At 42.5% G+C, this 22426-nt stretch overlaps 1 protein-coding gene across 1 annotated transcript; it reads left to right on the plus strand.

The window, feature by feature from the left end:
- Positions 1–7975: 7975 nt before the first annotated feature.
- On the plus strand, positions 7976–13878 carry LOC139756937 (uncharacterized). The gene is made up of 2 exons (XM_071676882.1): positions 7976–8903; positions 11003–13878. Exons 1-2 carry the CDS (start codon positions 8131–8133, stop codon positions 13242–13244), a joined length of 3015 nt encoding a protein of 1004 aa, XP_071532983.1. The 5' UTR covers positions 7976–8130; the 3' UTR covers positions 13245–13878.
- The last annotated feature ends 8548 nt before the right edge of the window (positions 13879–22426 follow it).

Genomic DNA, 22426 nt, shown 5'->3' on the forward strand with positions numbered 1-22426 from the left:
AAGTTTGTTGTGAGAGTTTACGAGTGTGTCCTCAAATGTGTTTATCCCTTGAGTTCATCCCAAGCTTCCGCTGGGTCGGGAATTCTCATTTACTGTCATTTGGGTATTTTTAGGGTGTAGTTGAGTGCCCTTTGAGTGTCTCTTGAGTACATATTAAGTCAGGAATAAAACCCTAGAGTACATAACAGAGTGGGGCCTAACCTAACCCTGGTTCTGGGTGTCTCTAGCGCCTCTTTACCTGGCAGCCAGCGACGGTAACATCACTCACACATAAGTTAATTGGGACGAATATTGCACAGGAAATTAGGAGGCTTAAACGGTCTCAGTGGCGGAGATGTAGGTGGAAGTGATGTTGGTAGTGGAGTTGTTGGCGGGGGAGATGTTGGTGGTAGAGATGCTGGTGGTAATGTTGGTGTAGATGTTGATGGTGATACTAGTGATGATATAGGTGGTAGAGCTATTGGTGGCAGTAATGTGTAGTGATACTGGGCGGTGGTGAGGGCGATGTAGGTGGTTATGATATTGACTGAGATAATGTAGGTGGTGATGTTGGTGACTGTGATTTGTTTTGGTGGGTGGCAAGAGGGTATAGGTGGATGTAGGTGGTTAACGAAAAGAAAGGGGCGCAGCTGAATTTCAGTAACTCAAGGCTATAGGAGAACCTCACTAATACACAGGAAGTGGCCTTCCTCCTCATCCTTCCAGGGGTTTCAACACATTCTTAGATTCTTAGGAAATGTTTCTGGTACGTTGCAATTGTTCCAGGATATACTCCTGACCTGGAGCAGTGGCTGTCCCAGAGATTTGTGACCTGGAGCAATAACTGTCTCAGAGATTTGTGACCTGGAACGGTGACTGTCTCAGAGATTTGTGACCTGGAGCAGTGACTGTCGCAGAGATTTGTGACCTGGAACGGTGACTGTCTCAGAGATTTGTGACCTGGAGCAATAACTGTCTCAGAGATTTGTGACCTGGAACGGTGACTGTCTCAGAGATTTGTGACCTGGAGCAGTGACTGTCTCAGAGATTTGTGACCTGGAGCAGTGACTGTCTCAGAGATTTTCTAATCTAGGTCAAAAGTCGAGGTCATCGTTTTGATTTATTACTAAATTATGACAGTACGGGAACCCCATTCAGACCCATCACGACCACGACCTCTAAATGACCACTGCATCACAACCTCTGAACGACCACTGTAAAAAGAAATTTGAACGACTATTGTAACTATCGAATTCTACTGGACAACCACAAGCTCCTCTGAACGACCAATTAATTACTGGACGACTGGGTTCCTCCCTCGCTCCAAACAAGAACTGTGGCAACCACAACCACGAGCTTTCTTGACTCGAACCTCCGTTGATCATCTTAGTGAAGCCCTGGACTGCTGCTGCTGCTGGAGCTGACCTTAAGTATCATGTAATGTGTTGACGTCCTGCAGGAGAGGGACTGCCCTCCTTACATTAATATTACGTTCATTATCGCCTTCGTCTGCACCTCCAGAGCGACTCTGACACACGAGTGCTCCTCAGATGTGTCATTCCTCATTTCCTGAGGCTGGAACACCGTTGCCGTGGAAACCTGACGCTTACCTTTGTTACATGACTATATCTGGGATCTTCAAGGACGATGCGGAACAGGATCTGGCCTTCTGAACTTGAACAAGAGAATTGAATACCATTTATTGGATAGGAATTTGGTTAAGACGCTTCATAACAAACCGTGTATGGTATATACCTCACCGCGCTGAGATGATTTTGCAGAATGCTCTTTATACAGCGCCCACGGGTGGGTTCCAGTGTACATGATGATGAGCAGCTTCTTAGAGAAAGGATTGGTTAGAATGTGTTACCCAGTCGTCCACTACAAGTGAAGTTAGTGTAAAATATTCCATCACGTATAGAAGAAAAGACGTGACATGATGGTCCCGGTGCAGGAGAACATGAATACCTCCTGACGTTTGTAACGATGATGGAGGACTGTATGTAGGAATCCCATCTTTCATACGAGGATGTTAGAAGCTGTAAGAAATTATCTATTGCGTTCAGATCCTACAGAAGGGTGAGAGGCGATGCTTAATATTTTTTGATTTATAAATGGTATACAGCATCAAGTATATACACGAGAACACCTGAATAGTTATTCAAATGATTTATGTAAGAAAATGAAAGATAAAACATCAGAAAAGCTTAATAACACCAAAAATGTTGCCTTTAATCTGTTTACAGCCTACGAGAAGGTGTTTAACATCCATCAATATGAATATTCATATTACTCTTACCGGGGAGCAAAGATTCCAGCAATAAAATGGGACGTTACACGAAAAATGTAAAATCAAATTATCTCTCTAACAGCCGACTCAATTTTTCCGGTCACTTATTTCCATATATCTTTGAAAACCTCATCTATGTGATGCTCTCTCAACCCCCTCATACCACAAAAGTTTTAATGGTCGTAAATATGTTGGTCGGTGTAGAAAGTCTTCTCTATAGGACCTTAAGTAAAGAACTCTGGTTAATTAAACAGACACTAAGACAGACAAACAGACAGACAGACAGACTGACTGACAGATAGCAAAGTGACAGACAAACATGTGTAATGTGTGTGTGTGTGTGTGTGTGTGTGTGTGTGTGTGTGTGTGTGTGTGTGTTGGAAGTTCCAGTCTTCTACAACAGTGAGGGTTTATGTGTATAATTTTTTTGTATTTCATTGCTTGCCAGCGTGTGTACATTCAGTTCAGTTGCTCGTACTGTGCACATGTTACACAGTTGCTCGTACTGTGCACATGTTACACAGTTGCTCGTACTGTGCACATGTTACACAGTTGCTCGTACTGTGCACATGTTACACAGTTGCTCGTACTGTGCACATGTTACACAGTTGCTCGAACTGTGCACATGTTACACAGTTGCTCGTACTGTGCACATGTCACACAGTTGCTCGTACTGTGCACATGTTACACAGTTGCGCGTACTGTGCACATGTTACACAGTTCCTCGTACTGTGCACATGTTACACAGTTGCTCGTACTGTGCACATGTTACACAGTTGCTCGTACTGTGCACATGTTACACAGTTCCTCGTACTGTGCACATGTTACACAGTTGCTCGTACTGTGCACATGTTACACAGTTCCTCGTACTGTGCACATGTTACACAGTTGCTCGTACTGTGCACATGTTACACAGTGCTTTACTTGTGTTTGGTTGAGACAGAAGACTTCCTCCAGTGCTGCTGATCCTAGAAGGTCAAGAACCATTTCCTGGACTGTTGGTCATCAGTGAAACTGGCATCATTAGGCAGTGCCAGGCGGAGCTCTGTGTTGCTGCCATAATTACCTATGAACTATCAAACTGCCACACCAGCTTGATAACAATCTCGACAAATGTTAACAACTGTCAACTGGTGGTTCGAATAGAGAGCCATTATATTAGTTTGTGAGAGATTGTTACAGTGTTTGGATTGTGTTTACTGGGAATTACGGTGTTTGGATCGTGTTTACCGGGTGTTGCGGAGTTTGGGTTGTGTTTACTGGGTGTTACAAAAGTAATTCATGGTATCTGAAGGCCATGTTGTGAAGATGGCCCTGCCTGAGGAGTGTAATGTATCACAAGTTTTTGGTGAGATGAAGGACAGTTGTCTACTGTCCTGTACTCATGTGGGGACACGTGGGCCACATGCTTCACTATTCTGTAGTCACATGTGTGAGAAGGTTGGAATTTAGGATAATGTTGCTGACCTCCAGCAGATAACCCCATTACATACCATCTGACTTCCTGTTATCTGTCCTGCACATGTGCTCCCATGTTCCCAAAAGACCTCAATCTCTTTACCCCCAGCCTTCCACTCCCTTACCCTCTCACTACTCCCTCTCCTTAGCCTTCCCCCACGTAGCTCTAATAACGTACCTTCTCGCCAAATAAGCTGCAATGCGACCTAATGCCTCCGGTAAAATAGACAATAACTCAGTCGTCAAATAGTGTCCCTAATCCTGTTTCTATGATTTAGCGACGTTTTCTCTCGATTTAGGAAAACGTGGGGACGAGTGGTTCTGGATATATGGGCGTCCGGGACCTACTGAACTCTTAAGAGGATTTATATTCCAGTGTGGAGAGGATACGTTGGACATGGGACTCCTTCATGCAAAAGGGAATTCATGATTGTAAATAACTTATATAAGTCCAGGTTTCTCGTACTCCCAGGTCACCACTCTATCTAACCTCTCGTCCTTCCTCTTCTTCTTCTGTTTCCCCATCCTATCAGTATAACAGGAAATGTTCCCCAATTTCAAGTTTTAATGAGTTTTTCAGTGATGGTGAAAGGTTCCTAGGCTGTCACTGCCTCTGTGACGGTGAGCAGTTTCCAAGGCTGTCACAGATGTGTGTGTTACTTCGTTACATATCACCACCGTACAAAGACGTGCCCGCCTGCTGTATCTTAGATATAAAACCCAAGGACGCCTTTCACGGGGTTCCTGTAGCTCTCAGAATGCAATCCACATAGGAACAAGGAAATGATGGACTCCTCTGGAGGAAGATGAAGAGACTGTACCACTGTGCTTCCGTTAACGATGATCCGGCCTCGCCCAAGGTGGCATCTTACCCTTGGTTACGAGGCTCAAAAGTTCAGAGCAGTTGTTCAAGAACCAGTGATACACACAGTTACCCAACAGTACTGGGAGATATATGCAAATCGTCTACTGGTTCGGCAGACACATTAGAGTGACTTATTTGTGCAGCAGAAACTCTGGTGAACAGGACTTTCTAACACGGCTTTCGGCGTAGCAGCTAGAAATCTAGCGATTGGCACGTTTCCTACAGGCAGTTACGTCAGTCCACAGATAATGTTACACTCTTCTGAGGGAGGCCCAGCCAGGGAGACAGACACGTGCCCTACACAAGCTGAGGGCAAATACCAGTCATAGCCAAGGCTTATCATAGAATGCAGGAAGATGACTCCACGGTTGAAGTGACTTACTTTAAGGCCAGATATTGTGTCTTATTGGTAACGGATAGGAGAGAGAGAGAGAGAGAGAGAGAGAGAGAGAGAGAGAGAGAGAGAGAGAGAGAGAGAGAGAGAGAGAGAGAGAGAGAGAGAGAGAGAGAGAGAGAGAGAGAGAGAGAGAGAGAGAGAGAGAGAGAGAGAGAGAGCACTATTAACGGTAAATAAGCTAATCAGACAAGAATCAGAAAATGTTCATTAACCAAGCGAGCAACCATAGCCCAACCCCCACCTCAACCAACCCCCTACAGCAGCTCGGACAGGACCAGAAAATATTGCCTACTTCTGCCATGCACTAGTAAACTCCAATCTGTGTAATGCAGGTTTTGCCAATCTTCCAAATGGAGAGATGGGGAGATCCTTGTGCTCTAGATCTTCCCAAGAGATAATCTACCATCTCCCTGGACCCAAGTGCTCTACACAAGAAGGAAAGATTGGACGTAACCAATCGATATAAGATTTTGTTGTTGTTGTTGTTGTAAATCCCTCAGAAAAAATCTAGGAGACGTTCAACATCATCCACGCAATCGTCTTCCACGTCCAGTTTGATGAACATTGTATGCAGTCCATGATCCAATATGCATTCCGTAGTCCTTCTTATCTCTCGATTTCATTTGTTTGGTTTGGTTTTGAATCATGGGAGCCATGGGAGCAAACTTCTGCACGAGATGAATCGTAAGTATTGTTCAGTAGTTGGCTGCATGAAACACACTGAGTATGGCTTTGCATTGTGTGTATGGTGAAACATAAGGTGTAGGCTTGTGTTTGTGAGGCAAGGTGGGACTTATACATTTTCATGAGTTTAAAGGTTGTGTATATTCCTTTTTATATGTTGAATCTTAGATATGTTCTCTTCCATATAATGAAAAGTGGAAGGCAAGCTTTGTATATGACACCGAATGTTTAAATAAGTTTAGGTTTGCTACTGAAAAGAGTATGAGCTGGTAATGTATTTTGCCTTAGCATCAGACACATCTTCTGGAACCAACCCTGGCATAAAAAAATTCCTGTTTTCGTCATATCTTTCTTTGTCAGCGTTTATTCCTGATACCTTGTTTGACTAGCCGTGTATCTGACTCCCTTGCTTGCTTTTTCTTTCTCACTCATCGCTGATATTTAACTCTCTCTGGTTGTGTCTGATGATCTCTCTCTCTCTCTCTCTCTGAAATAACAGACACACTTAACCTTGTGCTTTTAATCAGAAGCTCTCGTACATTTCCCCCATCACTTAGCACCTCGCTCGACCTACAGACCTCCCTGGTCCACTACATAGCAACGCAGTCTACAGTTTCTCCGTCAGAGTGTTCTCCGTGGTCGGTCGCAGTGGGGGACGCTGGCTGGTGTGGTCGTGGGTGATGCTGTGCGTGCGTGGGTCTCTACATGAACCCAGGGCGGTTACCCGTAAAGGGTTGAAGGCTGAGCTTATCTCTCGTACCTGAGCATCCTGGCTTCCACACAGCATCTGGGGGAGCGCTGAGCATCCTACGCTTCACATAGCATCCTGGGGGAGCGCTGAGCATCCTAGGTTCCGTATGATCTTAATAACGGACTAAAAATGGAAATCAGGTCAGCGATAGCGACGTCAGGAGGTGGGAACGCGGCGCTGCCGGGGTAATGGAAGTGGGTATTTACGGCCTGTGCTCTGCCTCAGGATTGCCCATTCCAGTTGCTAGTCCCACTCTCATTCTCATTTCCATTCCCATAAACTCATGATTATCCTGGAAAATCTAATCTGTGGTGCATGCAAGATAAATTCCCGAAAAATTTGAAGTCATTTCAGGTGTTTCTGAGGAATTCAGTTTTTGCAGGGAATGTTGGGACACGTGGGTGGTTGGCTGGTCGGTTGAACTCAAGGTCTAGCAACTGCCGTGGACGCTAAGAACTCAACATCAAGTTATAACCAACAATGGACCAATCTTGAACGCCTTCCTCAGGTGCTGAAGACATTTGCAAGATCATTCAGTCTGGGTGCGGTGGAGCACCAGGTACGGTGGAGCACCAGGTACCGTGGAGCACCAGGTACCGTGGAGCACCAGGTACCGTGGAGCACCAGGTACCGTGGAGATAGTGGTCACCTGGTGAGGGTCATGCTATTAGCGTTCACACTCTGAAGATAAAATCTTATATCATCATCATTTTAAAGATAACTTTTTGAACTCTTCTACAGTGTTTCAATAGTTTGGCTTTTGTTATTTACAATCAAATTGATAGTTACTTCGAGGTCAAAATTGCCACGCTGTTGTGTAACATCCAGTGAACACTTTCAGAAAGATATTGATTTACTTATTCACGTGTAGGGTAGGTCGTTTCTTTCTCATATCTTAATTAACTTTATTCTTTCACATTTCATTCTAATGAAGAAAAACTTTCTTTAAGCCGGTGTTCACGTTTTCCTTGGTAATGAGTCTTGATATTTACATCACGAATACATTGACTCTTTTTTCGGAGAAATGCGTAACAGAGAAGTGGCACAACACTGTGATAACTGATGGACAGGAACATATGAATATACTGAGAGGGGCAGTTGATGGGATGCGTGATCATCATTATCTGGAGGAGGCGAAGGTGAAGATATGTAGAGGTCTTCGGATGAGACGATATGCGTGAGAAGAAGGCGGTGAAAGCAAGTGAGTTTGGAAAAGAGACTTGTCTGAAGGAAGAACAGGAGAGATTCAGTGCAGAATGGCATAGGCGGAGGTGAGGAATGGCATTGGCGGAAGAGGTAAAGAATGGGAGGTAGGCGGAGGTGAGAAATGGGAGGTAGAGGGAGGAGGTGAGGAATGGGAGGTAGGCGAAGGAGGTGAGGACTGGGAGGTTTTTAAAGTCATTAACGAAGCAGTGCTGGCATGTGCGTGGGAAACGTGTGGTGTGTGTAAGTGTGTTGCGAGGAGGGTGGAAATATGAAAATGAAGTGTCGTATCTGGTTATCACCGAGCGAAGATAAGATAATCTCTCCATGAGCAAACATGGGAACCGTAGTGTTCATTTGCTCACAGGAAGGTGTAGTTGAACAGAATGCATCTCGAGGGGAAATATTTGCCTCATTACTTCTTCGTCCATTGTTATGAAAAAATGGATGTTGAGTGACAGAAGCAGTTGTACAGTTTGTTAAAGAATGTGAAGCGAAGCAAGATGGCTGGACTCAGTGCGACAGAACCAGACAACAGACTGAACTACGCCCGAAGTAGCAGGTTCGTTTATACTTTAGGCCAACGTACGATGCTCCAGGCCTTCAATTGGCTTTATAAAGGAGGTCCTTTCACTTCTCATCCTGGAAATTTGAAATACATGTATGCTTTTACTCGTAAGCAAATAAAAGACGGAGTACCTCCTTCAGAGATGGATATAACATCGCTCTATCAACTGTTACGACGAAAGTGTAATTTGGCCCCTGACGACAGTGCCTGGGCCAGCAAGCCTTCCTCGGGCAAAAAGACAACACTGGAACAGGCTCTCGTTCATCTGAAGAACTCACGCTTTAGTACTGCACACCCAAGAGCCGAGAGTTATATCAAAGTCTCTGACATTCAGTTAGATGAACTTATGGAAGAGTTAAGAGCTCTCTGTACGGAAGTCTTGCGGCTGGCAGGGGAGAGGGCTACTGTGGCACAGGATGAAGTAGACGCAGCAGTTTCTAAGATGCATGAAGACTTTAATCAAGAACGCTACGCGGAATCTGCTCTCACTGAAGAAGAGTTCCTGAAGATGAGTCGCCATGACCTTCAGAGGTGGCTTGTGTCTCCCAAGTCCTACTACTTGCCACCCCAGCTCGTTGTAGAGCAAGTTAATAAGCCAACAAACATCCCATTGACAGAATTATTCTGCCAGACGTGTAAAGATGGGTCGCTGCCGCAGCTGATTGTCGTGGAGGGGGAGACAGGAAGTGGTAAGACGTCACTTTGCCGGTAAGTGAAATCTTATCTGTGTTGAGTGGAAGAAAAACAAAAGGAAAATGAAAATAATTACGAGCGTTAGTAACATGAAAGTCACATAACTGTTCCAGGGAAATATTGTTGTTATGTGCATATATTACTTCCAGCTACTGAATGTAATTAACTTGCATTATGTATATGGGTAGAGAGTTAAGGTCGAATATATGTACAAAACAATAGATGGATGACGTAACCTTATCTAAGTAATGACTGGGTAGTATATGTTGCAAAGATAAGGAGATAAGGTTAATATGAAACGCAGTTGAAACTTATCACTTTCATACTAAATGTATCAGGAGCAGATAACATTGGCAACACACACATATTCATATATTCCTGCCTTACAAACTAGGCCAGACACTGGTGTATGTTGGGCCAGACACTGGTGTAAGCTGGGCCAGACACTGGTGTAAGTTGGGCCAGACACTGGTGTAAGCTGGGCCAGACACTGGTGTAAGTTGGGCCAGACACTGGTGTAAGGTGGGCCAGACACTGGTGTAAGCTGGGCCAGACACTGGTATAAGGTGGGCCAGACACTGGTGTAAGTTGGGCCAGACACTGGTGTAAGGTGGGCCAGACACTGGTGTAAGGTGGGCCAGACATTATTCCAGGTCGATCCTGACAAATGCTAGTCATGCTGCCCTCATGAGCCACCTAGGTACCTTCTTACATCCTCCTCAGGAAGGCATTAGGACGAGCAAGTTCTGTAGACATCTGAGATGCTTCTTACGTACAACGTTGTTATGCTTCAATACTGTTCTAGCCTGCCTGCTCAGTCCTGCCACATATGTTCTAGCCTGCCTGCTCAGTCCTGCCACATATGTTCTAGCCTGCCTGCTCAGTCCTGCCACATATGTTCTAGCCTGCCTGCTCAGTCCTGCCACATATGTTCTAGCCTGCCTGCTCAGTCCTGCCACATATGTTCTAGCCTGCCTGCTCAGTCCTGCCACATATGTTCTAGCCTGCCTGCTCAGTCCTGCCACATATGTTCTAGCCTGCTCAATCCATTTTAATCTAATGAATCTCGACGATTTTATTACGTTTGTTTACTTGGAAATAATCTTAAAATGAAGAGCTTCATTACCATGTTTTTTTTAGTTATATAACAAGTTTTGAATGGGTGCTTCCTTTAGTGGAATTGAATTATCCGTAAATCTATATATTCAGTAAAGTTAAGTTACTGTAAGATTAGTTTATGGTCTGGTCAGGTTATGGTCTGGTCAGGTTATGGTAGGGTCAGGTTATCGTAGAGTCGGGTTATGGTAGAGGTCAGGTTATGGTAGAGTCAGGCTATGGTAGGGCCAGGTTATCGTACTCATTTTAAGGGAGAGTCAGGTTATGTTAGAGTCAGACTATGGTAAGGTCAAGTTATCGTAAGGTCATGTTATGGTAAAGTCAGGCTATGGTAGAGTCAGGCTATGATAGAGTCAGGCTATGATAGAGTCAGGCTATGGTAGAGTTAGGCTATGGTAGAGTCAGGGCTGTGGTAGAGTCAGGCTATAGTAGAGTCAGGCTATGGTAGAGTCAGGCTATGGTAGAGTCAGGCTATGGTAGAGTCAGGCTATGGTAGAGTTAGGCTATGGTAGAGTCAGGCTATGGTGGGTCAGGTTGCACTACAGTTAAGTGTGCTGACCGTATGTATTGAACAGGAACTTGACCAAGTTAGGTTGTTACCAGGCTTAAGTTTATGTTTATGATAATGAAGACTGTCAAAGGTTTAACTTTCCAAGTAAAACCTTTCTGCTTTCTCTACTTTTGAAAATAGGTGCATTACTGAGTTAGCAAACCACCTCACTAAACGTTCACTTTGCAATCGTGAGCAAAAGTCTGAGAGAGGATTGTAGTATTACTCTTCATGTCAAAGTCTACCTTGCCTTGTAATATGATATGAGAAATGTACCGTAAACTTCTCAGAATTCAGGATTCTATGTCGAAATTTTAAGATTTCCTTTGTCACTACAGAGTAATAAGATAGACACTTCACTTATTACATAATTCTACTGTTTAGTATACAATTTTTTCTGTACGTATTTACATACGTAAGGTTGATTAGTTACTCTCATTTTTCACAGGTACTTGATGAACTCGTGGCTTACTGACCCCAGCACAGTGCAGCATCTGAGGAAGTATCAGCTAGTGGTGATGTACGACTGTGGAAGGATCAACACTTGTGATGTGCACGACCTCCTTTGCACAAAGATACTACCAACGGCCACGTCCAGTTGTAGTGGAGGTGACCTTAGAAAGATTCTGGAAAGGTTGAAGGTTTTATGGCTGATGGATGGTTTGGAGGAGGCCGCTCGAGAAGGACAAGTTTTTCTAAGAGAGCTTCTCCAGACACAGCCATCTTCTCACACCATCCTCGTAGCCTCCAGACGTGAACAAAGTGCACTTCTGACAAGCAGTGCATTTCCCAAGAAAAATTATCTTAAAGTCTCACTTGTAGGACTTAATGATGAAGAAAGAGAAATGTTCCTGAGGAACAAAATGCGAGATAGGGCTACTAATAACACCGAGAAGTCTATTGAGAAGTTTATAGTCTCCATGAGAGGTTCTAACCCAGACCTGCAAAATTATTTGAGGAATCCACTCTGGTTGATGCTGACAGCCAAACTATGGTGTGAAGAGCCAATCAAATCTTACCCAGAAAGTTCCTTAAAGTCCTTAACAAAGCTATATATGGCTATGAAAGATTCTTCTACAAAGCAGTTGGTTCAGAGAGCCAAAGAAAGAACTGCAACTTATGAGGATGCCCAACAGATGATAGATAAATGGTTCAGGTACTTTTGTAAAGCTGCATTTGAGTCAGTGAAAGAAAATTCTATACTGAAGCTTGACACTAGAAGGGAACAGCTTTTAAGGAAAAAGGTTGATGCATGGATAGCATCTCTGTGCCTTTCAACGTTTCTTGAATTTCGTCCTAGTCCAGACGATACTTCTGGTAAAGGTTGCTATGTATTCTCTCACTATTCACAACAATGTTTCTATGCTGCACTATATCTGAACTTCACCTGCTCCCACTGTCCTGATCCTGATGGCAAAATGAAAAAAATTTTTGAGGATCTTTCAGGAAACTTCACAATCGATCCATATCTCGGCATATATGATATGTTCACTGAAATTTTTGACATATCCATGATAGTGGTGTCCAGAGTGAGTTTTGGATGGTTCTGTCCTCAGATGAAGCGCATAGGGTTTTGTCAGAGACTTCAGCGATTTGGAAGAAAAATGATTAGTCTAGCTAAAGGTACAAATCCCACAGGCTACGGGTCGTGCAATATGAATAGATATTATCCCGTTCTTTTGCATGTGTTGGAAATGAAAGATTTTGGGTACTTTACAACTAAGATCTCAGCGGAGACTTTGGCAAACATAATATTTATGTTGCATAATGAAGTAAGTCCACAGAGATGCTTCGAGGTAGTCCGAAGTTTCAATTACCAGGAGGACCTAGTAAGAGAGGTGGCTCGTAGAATGAAAATAGACCTTTGGAAAGTTGCAGACATTGATCTGAAGTCTGCATGGGAACTCCTATCATATATCATCCCGGGGGAGATAATCATCACCATTAGTAGTTCTGTGATTCTGTCGGATCTTGAAATCATTCTTTTCATGCTAGCCAGGAAGCAAGTGAGAGTCCACCTTCATCTTCAGTGTCACTATGGCTATATACGTTCTAAAGATTTGTTGTCTGACACTTACTTGAGTTTGCTTTGTGACGAAAATGCCAAGTGCCAATTGGTATCATTCGTAGGGTATTTAAGCAACTCCAGCATCGAGAGACTGATAAATTCCTCTTGTCTGGAGAGTCTCTCTCTTAGGGTCACAAATGTCTCTGCCATTAACTTGCTGGGTTCAGTTACCCTTAAACTGAGCCGATTAAGGTCGCTGGATTTAATATATGATTGTACCAAATTCGTGACTCTCGCCTCACCCTTGGATGGTTCATTTGGTTTTCGAAAGTTTATTGATAGACCGATTTCTGTCCTTATGTTGAGGGGTTATAAACCTCTGAATGTTTCCTTGTACCTTCCACATTTGAGTGATGCTTCAGCTCCCGCAGCTGTGAACTTCATATCCAGCCTTAGTAAATGCTATTTGATATTGTGTATTGGTAAACTTAGCCATAGTGGAGGGAAGAAACTTATCCATGGTCTGGAGCAGAATGCTGTGCGTGTGGCTAATCTTCTTAAACCCATCTACATCAAGAAGATCGCCAGATATATCCCCGTGCGCCTTGGTTCACTGCCTCTCGAAATTCCAGTCAAAGAATTTGTAGGACAGTGGCATGACATATCTAAAATCAACATTTAGGAAGCTCTTCTCAGGCCTTCTCTTTCATGCATTACTGGATCTTGTTGAACTTCAAGATAACATCGAACACAAACAACAAGACACCAAAGCCGTGGTGGCACTCTTACGTGAGCCTTCATTACGATATAAAAGTATCCACCAACGACACATTCCCCTGGAAAATAAACACCCTCTCCTGATCTGTCGAGAAGATACAAAAACGAATCTAATCTGCAGCTCTGTATGTGTGGCGGTTCATATGGTGTTGTAGATCATAGTGTTTGTTGTGGTAGATCATATTGTTTGTTGTAGATCATAGTGTTTGTTGTAGATCATAGTGTTTGTTGTAGAAGATCATATTGTTTAGTGTAGAAGATCATTGCATTTGGTGCAGTAGATCATTCATAGCAATTGATGTAGAAACCATAGTGTTTGGTGTAGTAGATCATAAAGTATGTATCACTATATGTATCACTGTCTACTTTACTACTGCACGTATGACTGTACAGTTCACCATTGTATGTAACACCGCTTAGTACACTACCGTGTGTATCATGCAGATGATATTGTAATATGATCATACAAATATTTTCCTGTCTTTTCAATACAAAATGTAGATGTATATAAGAAAAATAAGATGAGTTGTACGTTAAAATTTTCATTTGTGACCTGATATCGTAACTAACATGATTTCAATGCATTCGTTTTTTCTCCTCTACATTTCATGTAGTTTAGAATATTTCTCAACATCTTAATAGTTGATCTCCGAGTCCTGAGTGAAAGTCTTCTTGTTTACAAAAGGTCTTTTTTGACATGACTTTCATACTTGGTAACATGACCTAACTTGACATGGCCGGTGATATGACCCTCCTGAATGAGAATAAGAAAGATGAGAGACAGATGACATGAGAGACGAGAGAATGATAAAGATCCGGAGACATGATGTAAGAAGTCCGTTCACACATGACCAAACAGGTCAAGTGGAGAAGAGGCAGGACTACGGTCGTGTTGTTGATTCGTTCATCTCTATCTCTCCTGTACATACAACCAGCCAAAAGAATTAGCATCCAATATGATCTGGATCATATTTAATCTCATGGCTCGCCATCCACTTTCCATGACCAGCAGTGCTCTACCACCCACACTCACATATTCACTACATGAGCTGTGTGGGTCATGGAGATGTAGCTATGTATACCACATGTGTGTGTGTGTGTGTGTGTGTGTGTGTGTGTGTGTGTGTGTGTACTTGGGTACACATAACACTTCGTGTATATCACACCTTACACCTTCCTTCGTATCCATTATTGCATATGAATTTGTATTCCGTCAGTGTTACTGTATTTCATACTGTATTCCCTCAGTGTAGTTGTATTTCATGTTGTGTTTCATTATTGTGATGGTTTCTTGCTGCACTTTTCTTAAGTGGTCTTCTGGACTCAGTAGTCGTTCATCAAATGACGGTCTACATAGCATCTTGTCCTTGGTAGTCAGTTACTGCTTAACTTAAACAGGTATTTCTCGGCTTCACAAGATAGACTGGGGCACAGAAAGACGCCATATTATAGATTATCTTAATTCAACTGTTGTCTAGGATAAAAGCAGTCCTGGAGGAGGATTCTCCCTGTCAAATTTCATTCCTGGTTCGTAACCCAGAGATGTGTGGTCTGTGTGTGGCTCCCGGGATCCAGACCTGCTCTCGGTGCCCAGCCGTACAATATGGATCAACCTACAGTAGCAATCACTAACAGGGCCTGAGGCCCCACACCCCTGCGTCGTTAACCCTGACCAGCCAGAAGGGCTCTGCTGGGGCCAGTGACCTTGGCCACAAACACACTGGACCCGTCGGGTTTTTCCTCCCTGACTACACCTCCATGAGGTGCGAAAATGTTCATTATTGTTGACTTCTCCATTTGTACGGTCCTATTAGAACTGAGAGAAAACATAGAGATAGCAGCTAAACTAGAGAAAGAATATGCACGAATTAGAATAAGAAATCATGATGAGGTATTGACGCAGGGAAACAAGGAAATAAGAAATTATGATGAGGATTTCACGCAGGGAAACAAGGTAACAAGATACGGAAATAATTTATTATATATAAATGGAAGACGAACAAATCTATATAAAAAAAAATGATTTGAGATTTCGCGTTGTGCCTGCAGACTGGAAGCTGGAGTGGTAGTTGTTGATCCGATCAACTTATAGTGCTGGATGGGATAATGGGGAAGAGGGAATGGGAGGAGAATAGGCAGAGGACATGGCGAGAGGAACACCCTTACCTTATGTCTCACCATACCTTCCTATATGTCACCATTCTTACCTTCAGCTACGGCGACTTAGATCTATCATCACACGACCTGTCTATTCATGATTTTCTAAACATTTATATATAATCTGGAATATGGATATACTGTCAGCTCTTATGCACAATACGGATATACTACAACTTCTAATCTAAAATGCGGATATGCTGTCAGCTCTTATGCACAGTGCGGATATACTACAACTTCTAATCTAAAATGCGGATATGCTGTCAGTTTTTTTACCTAGAATACAGATATACTATCAGCGCTTACCAAAAATACGGAAGAACCATTCCTCTGCCCAAAAATCATACGGCATATAATAAACTTACAAACAATGACCAAGAAATGAACCACACATCAGTCTTACAACCTAACCTGCTAATAGTAGATTTACAACCTAACCTGCTAATCGTAAACTTCTGAGGGAAACAGGTCAAAAAATGATCACTAGAAACACTTTCTCGCGATAACGGTCGAGGAACATTGGTAAAAGTTGTAAGAATGGTTTAAGAAAGCGGTTCACAGATTTCAACCAAGAGAGGCAGGTGCTGGGAATAAGCGTAATCCCCTGCGTGCGTGAGGTGGTGTGGCCTGGCAGTTGGCCGTCTTGGTAGTAAACTATTACTTCGCGCGCCTCCGTTGCCAAACAGACATTATCATCACACGCAAGCTCAAATCAGCTCGTTCTCACTCTTTTGAGGTAAGTTGGATGCTATTCTGTTGAGTTTTAAGGGCCAAAGGACGATGGGACGGGTATACTTTCAATATATATTTGTATGTATATATATATATATATATATATATGTATATATATATATATATATATATATATATATATATGTATATATATATATATATATATATATATATATATATATATATATATATATATATATATATATATATATATATATATTTGTATGTATATATATATATATATATATATATATATATATATATATATATATAGAGAGAGAGAGAGAGAGAGAGAGAGAGAGAGAGAGAGAGAGAATACGGGTTGTAGTAAACATATATGAACCAACTTTTTCGTGTTGATTTTGATTCCATTCATTTTTGTACGTAAGGTGACAGACTTTGGTTCTTGTATACTGAGTTATAACATTAGAAATAGACAGGCTGGGTCTTTACCCAGGAGCGTTAGATGAAGATAAGGGCGGTAGTGTGAAAGCAAAGTTAGGTTTGACGGGTAAGGGTTTGTGAGGTTAGGAAGCGTAAGGGGGATAAGAGATGAGCTTGGGGAGGGATGGTGAAAATTGTATTAGAAGAGTTATGGATAGGAGGAGAGTGTTTGCGATAGTTATATAATGTTAATTGGTAGTTAAGGCTGGGACGGAATAGACAATCTCGATACTAAGGTCAGTGCCAGACCCTTTAATCAACAAACCCAAACAATCTATCTATTCCATCACTCTTGACAGCCTTATTTTTCCCTTCACCGGTTGTTCGTTAGCTTTCCTCCATCGTTTTCAGTTTAGCTGTTACCTTCACTCTATGCAGGCCAGTCTTTCCCTCACCTTCATACGTTAAGTTCCCCCTTACCGTTAAAAGTCTAGCTTTACCCCTTACCATTAACAGATTCCATTCTCTCTCAAGAAAGCTCTCCCTTCATTGTCAACACATTAGCTTTTCAACTACTAAAAAACTCAGCTTCCCTTCACTGTAGACAAGGTAGCGTTCCCATCCACGTCAGCTGTTATCCTCATCTACGAACAGTTTAGCTCATCTGTCAGCGACCCAGCTATTTCTCCCTTTGTTAACATAATATTTTCTCACTATCTACCTAAAGACTTTGCTGACAGCCTCGTCATCCATACATTGTCGACACTGTAGGAAGGCTTGCATACACTGCAGGAAAAGAATCAAGTCATGTATGATATAGTTTGAAAACACAGTAACAGGGAGACAAATACAGAAAAATAATATCCTTCCTTAACCATGATATCTCATGGTCAAAAAGTGCTCGAAGACATTGGACCCGTCGTGTTTTCATGCCTTATTTCCCATCCCTGGGAAGGTACTAACACTGTTCACTGTTGCCGTCTTCTCGATTTCTACGGTCCGATTGGTCATTTCTATAGAAATGAGACAATAAACCCTGTCGACGGAGTCGTGGTCAGGAACCTTGACATCGTTGTGGTTGGCAGGAACGAGCGGTGGGAGAGAGACACTACTCACAGTGTTCATCAAACATTACTCGCACAGAGAGGTCGAGATTAACAGGTCATCATCACAAGTCTTGTCTAACAGGAAAAACTGAGAATAACATTCACTTGAAGTCTTCTTATTTCCTTGTATTAGTGATTTTAGTTGGTAAGAGAAAGTGCTAACATTATCGGCCCAAGTAAGATCTACAAATGATAACGAAGCCTTACGTATTATGCACGCTAGCCTACAAAATTTTAAAGAACTTTAGAATGAAGTTTGTGATCCCAGTGGACAACATAGCCTGGAACTTGGAATTCTAACGAAAAAGGAATCTCCTCACTAGAAATGTGACCATTTGAAAGATATGCCTTGCTACCAGACGTCCCACCACTGACGCCATGACCGTAAAACGAATGCCTCCGCTTCTTGAACCACGAGCTCATTGGAAGCTAGACATTTACTGTTTTTTCTGTGGCAGTTACTATATCTTCCAACGTCTGGGACTCGCCCGCCCACACTCTCTTCCACTGTCTCCACTAAACCCAGGTATAAAACTCGCACACCTTCAATATATATATATATATATATATATATATATATATATATATATATATATATATATTATCCCTGGGGATAGGGGATTAAGAATACTTCCCACGTATTCCCTGCGTGTCGTAGAAGGCGACTAAAAGGGGAGGGAGCGGGGGGCTGGAAATCCTCCCCTCTCGTTTTTTTTTTTTAATTTTCCAAAAGAAGGAACAGAGAAGGGGGCCAGGTGAGGATATTCCCCCAAAGGCCCAGTCCTCTGTTCTTAACGCTACCTCGCTAATGCGGGAAATGGCGAACAGTTAAAAAAAAAAAAGAAAATATATATATATATATATATATATATATATATATATATATATATATATATATATATATATATATATATATATATATATATCCCTGGGGATAGGGGAGAAAGAATACTTCCCATGTATTCCTTGCATGTCGTAGAAGGCGACTAAAACGGGAGGGAGCGGGTGGCTGGGAATCCTCCCCTCTCATTTTTTTTAATTTTCCAACAGAAGGAACAGAGAAGGGGGCCAGGTGAGGATATTCCCTTAAAGGTCCAGTCCTCTGTTCTCAACGCTACCTCGCTAACGCGGGAAATGGCGAATAGTTTGAAAGAAAAAGATTATATATATATATATATATATATATATATATATATATATATTGTTCACACTAGTCCGTGATGATAGTTATGAAGGTGAAATCGCACTGCAGTAGGAAGTTAGATGATTTCATTTAATACATAAATTTTCTATACATATGGCACAGCATGTTTCATGGAGACAATCCACCTCATCATCAGGTGCCAATGATTAATGAAGTTATCTAAATCCAACACCACAACACAAGTGCCGTCTACCATCATAGATGCCAGACTGCCCTTCTGTTGTGGTGTTGGGATTTAATGACATGAGCTTACCAGTGGGTGTGGAGCAGTGAGGTCCTCAACCTACCAATAGTTACTTCCTGGGGTTATATGATGACAGGTAGGTTGTAAACACATGAATAATGATGTTTATCCTAACTCCTAACCTCTCCTGTCTATCTCTTTTTACTTTCCATACAATCATCTCTTCATCCTTTGCCTTTCCCTATTGTACCCTTTTCCAATTACATCTCGACCCCCTTCTTCCATTTTTTGTCCTCTCCCCTCCCCATATTCTCTCCCAACATATCTCCCTCACTTCTTCCCTCATCGTTTCAATAACACAGGTTTCTCTGACCATTCCACTTTCTTATCATCTCCCCATTTTCTATCTCCCTTCCCATTTCAATTAACCCACTTCTTCCTCATTTCTCTTTTCATTCCCCTACCCTGTTTTTCTCACATTACCCCATCACCATCGCAAACTAGTCGGAACAACAACTACCATTCCAACTTACAGTCTACAAGCAAAACGTTGAACGTGAAGCAACTTACTTTTTGCCGCATACGAAGGAGGAGTTGCATTATCTTACTAGTGTTTATAACTATCTTGTGAAGTCGAATGCCCAGGGTGTTACAATAGTCTAGGATTATCAGCATAACACACAGGGTGTTACAATAGTCTAGGATTATCAGCATAACACACAGGGTGTTACAATAGTCTAGGATTATCAGCATAACACACAGGGTGTTACAATAGTCTAGGATTATCAGCATAACACACAGGGTGTTACAATAGTCTAGGATTATCAGCATAACACACAGGGTGTTACAATAGTCTAGGATTATCAGCATAACACACAGGGTGTTACAATAGTCTAGGATTATCAGCATAACACACAGGGTGTTACAATAGTCTAGGATTATCAGCATAACACACAGGGTGTTACAATAGTCTAGGATTATCAGCATAACACACAGGGTGTTACAATAGTCTAGGATTATCAGCATAACACACAGGGTGTTACAATAGTCTAGGATTATCAGCATAACACACAGGGTGTTACAATAGTCTAGGATTATCAGCATAACACACAGGGTGTTACAATAGTCTAGGATTATCAGCATAACACACAGGGTGTTACAATAGTCTAGGATTATCAGCATAACACACAGGGTGTTACAATAGTCTGGAATCATCAGCATGACACACTTTCACCTTTAGTTTAATGAATGTTCGATGTCCAAATTGCTTCTGTGTACGTAGTGAATTAGCATACGTCTGCACATGACATGGAAGCTGAATATGGATTGAGATAATGTTAGATATTTAGTATTGCTGATGATGAGTCCCGGATTTTGAGACACTATGTCACATTAACAGTTTGCAGGTTGTTTTCTTTGAATTATTTGTATGCCTTCTAACTTTCACCAGACTAATTCGTGAGTTCTTGATATCTTCTACTGTCACCAATAGCCCAGAAGGGACCCAGCGGTCTGTTGCTGTCTGAATTCCTTTGTATTTCTTTGTATTCCCACCACCTCATCAACATGATCCTGCAACACTACCTTCTCAAGACCGCTGGCCATTATCATGGGCCATTTACTCACACAGTCGACCAATATGATTCATATTCCTAAGGTGAAGGGGCAAGAAAGTAGCCCATAAGACCTTCGACGTCAGAAACGTCTGCCGTTGCATAATTCATGGAGATTTTGAGCCTTGTATTGACTGCAAATGATAGTATTATGGTTGGGGATCTTCAGGCCAGCCAACGCTTTGAGGTGCATCCAAGTGATGGAGATGATTGCTTGTCTGATACACCAGGCTGTTCGGTGCTGCTTACAAGAGGGATTGTTAGTTGTTTGGTGACGGTTGTGTACAGGGATTGTTGCAAGAGGCTGTTGCTGAAGGATTGTGGTGAGGAGATGTTGATGAAGATTGGTAGAGGGAGGAAATATTCAAGGGAAAGAAGGTAGTTTAACTTTCTTCCTTCCTCCTCCTCCTCCTCCTCTCTCTCTCTCTCTCTCTCTCTCTCTCTCTCTCTCTCTCTCTCTCTCTCTCTCTCTCTCTCTCTCTCAATACACGTCCTTCTCTTCCATCCAAGGGTGCCCTCCCTTCCCCTACACCTCCCTATGCCGCCAAGAGCACCTTCACTCTTATAACTTCCTACTACACAATGCCAAACAGTACCAACCAGTGGTATCCAGTGTCATCAATACCAACCAATGCTATAAATACCACTTCTCTAATGTCCTCCACCAACACAATCCTTCAAACCTTCTTCCTCCTGCCTACAGCTCCATCTGTCCGCCCTGCTCTTCAGGCCTGCCCCTTACTTCCACCCACTGCTACAAGTACTACCAGCCATTCTTCCCAGTGGCATCCGTCAGACCTTTGCCCCTGCCACCCACTGCTGTATCTCTGCTTGTTCTCTAAAACGTCCACCCTTCAGGACTACTCCCTCCTGCTGCCCAGTGCCACTCCTCCGCTTGTTCTCTATCAGTGCCATCCTTCAGTGGTCCCCCTTCCCCCAGGCATCTGGCACTCTGCATCTCTCAGTGCCAGTATGAAGGAGGCCACAATGCCTCCAGGCGACATTCCAGCCACATTCCCACTATTCCAGTCGGTCGCAGTTTCCATTATGGGGGTGGCAAGTTCGCCTGAATGAGATTACTGACACCACAAGAGGCTGGTACTCTGAGATATCTCCGCTTCAGACACCAGTGTGGGTCAGTGTGATCGACCTAGAGTAAATCTGGAAGCAAGTCCATCATCTTTTCTCTGTAGATGTGATAAAGTTTGAGCCACGATATTCAATTGGTAGTTTCTCTCTTCTATCATATTTTCCGTAAGATTTTATGGTTCTCTGTACAGTTAATGAGCACAAACACTACTTTCGTAGATCACGTTTGGTTCTTTATCACTTTCCTGGTAATAAGGTCTCCTTTAGTAAATAGAAGATACAACAGAAAAGAAACATAGCCTTCCCTAGTTGTAAAAGGTAATAATTCCTTTCTATTATGGGTATAAATAACACTTTCCCATGATACAAACTTCCTTCCTCTTGCACTGTGGAATTTTTCTCAAGTTATGGTAAATCATATTACTATGGCGTTAACGGACTCGAATTTGCCTTGCCCTGATTCTGTAGATATTTCTTTTATTTTGTGCAGCTGTCTTGATAGAGGGACTGTTAAGCTTATCTTAGAGCTGGTGACGAACCAGGAACCCTCAAGCTTACCTAAGGGTCAATGAGAAGCCAGGGATGCTCAAGCCCACCTTAACACTGATGAGGACCTTC

Source organism: Panulirus ornatus, chromosome 23, assembly GCF_036320965.1.
Source record: "Panulirus ornatus isolate Po-2019 chromosome 23, ASM3632096v1, whole genome shotgun sequence".
Lineage (NCBI taxonomy): Eukaryota > Metazoa > Arthropoda > Malacostraca > Decapoda > Palinuridae > Panulirus > Panulirus ornatus.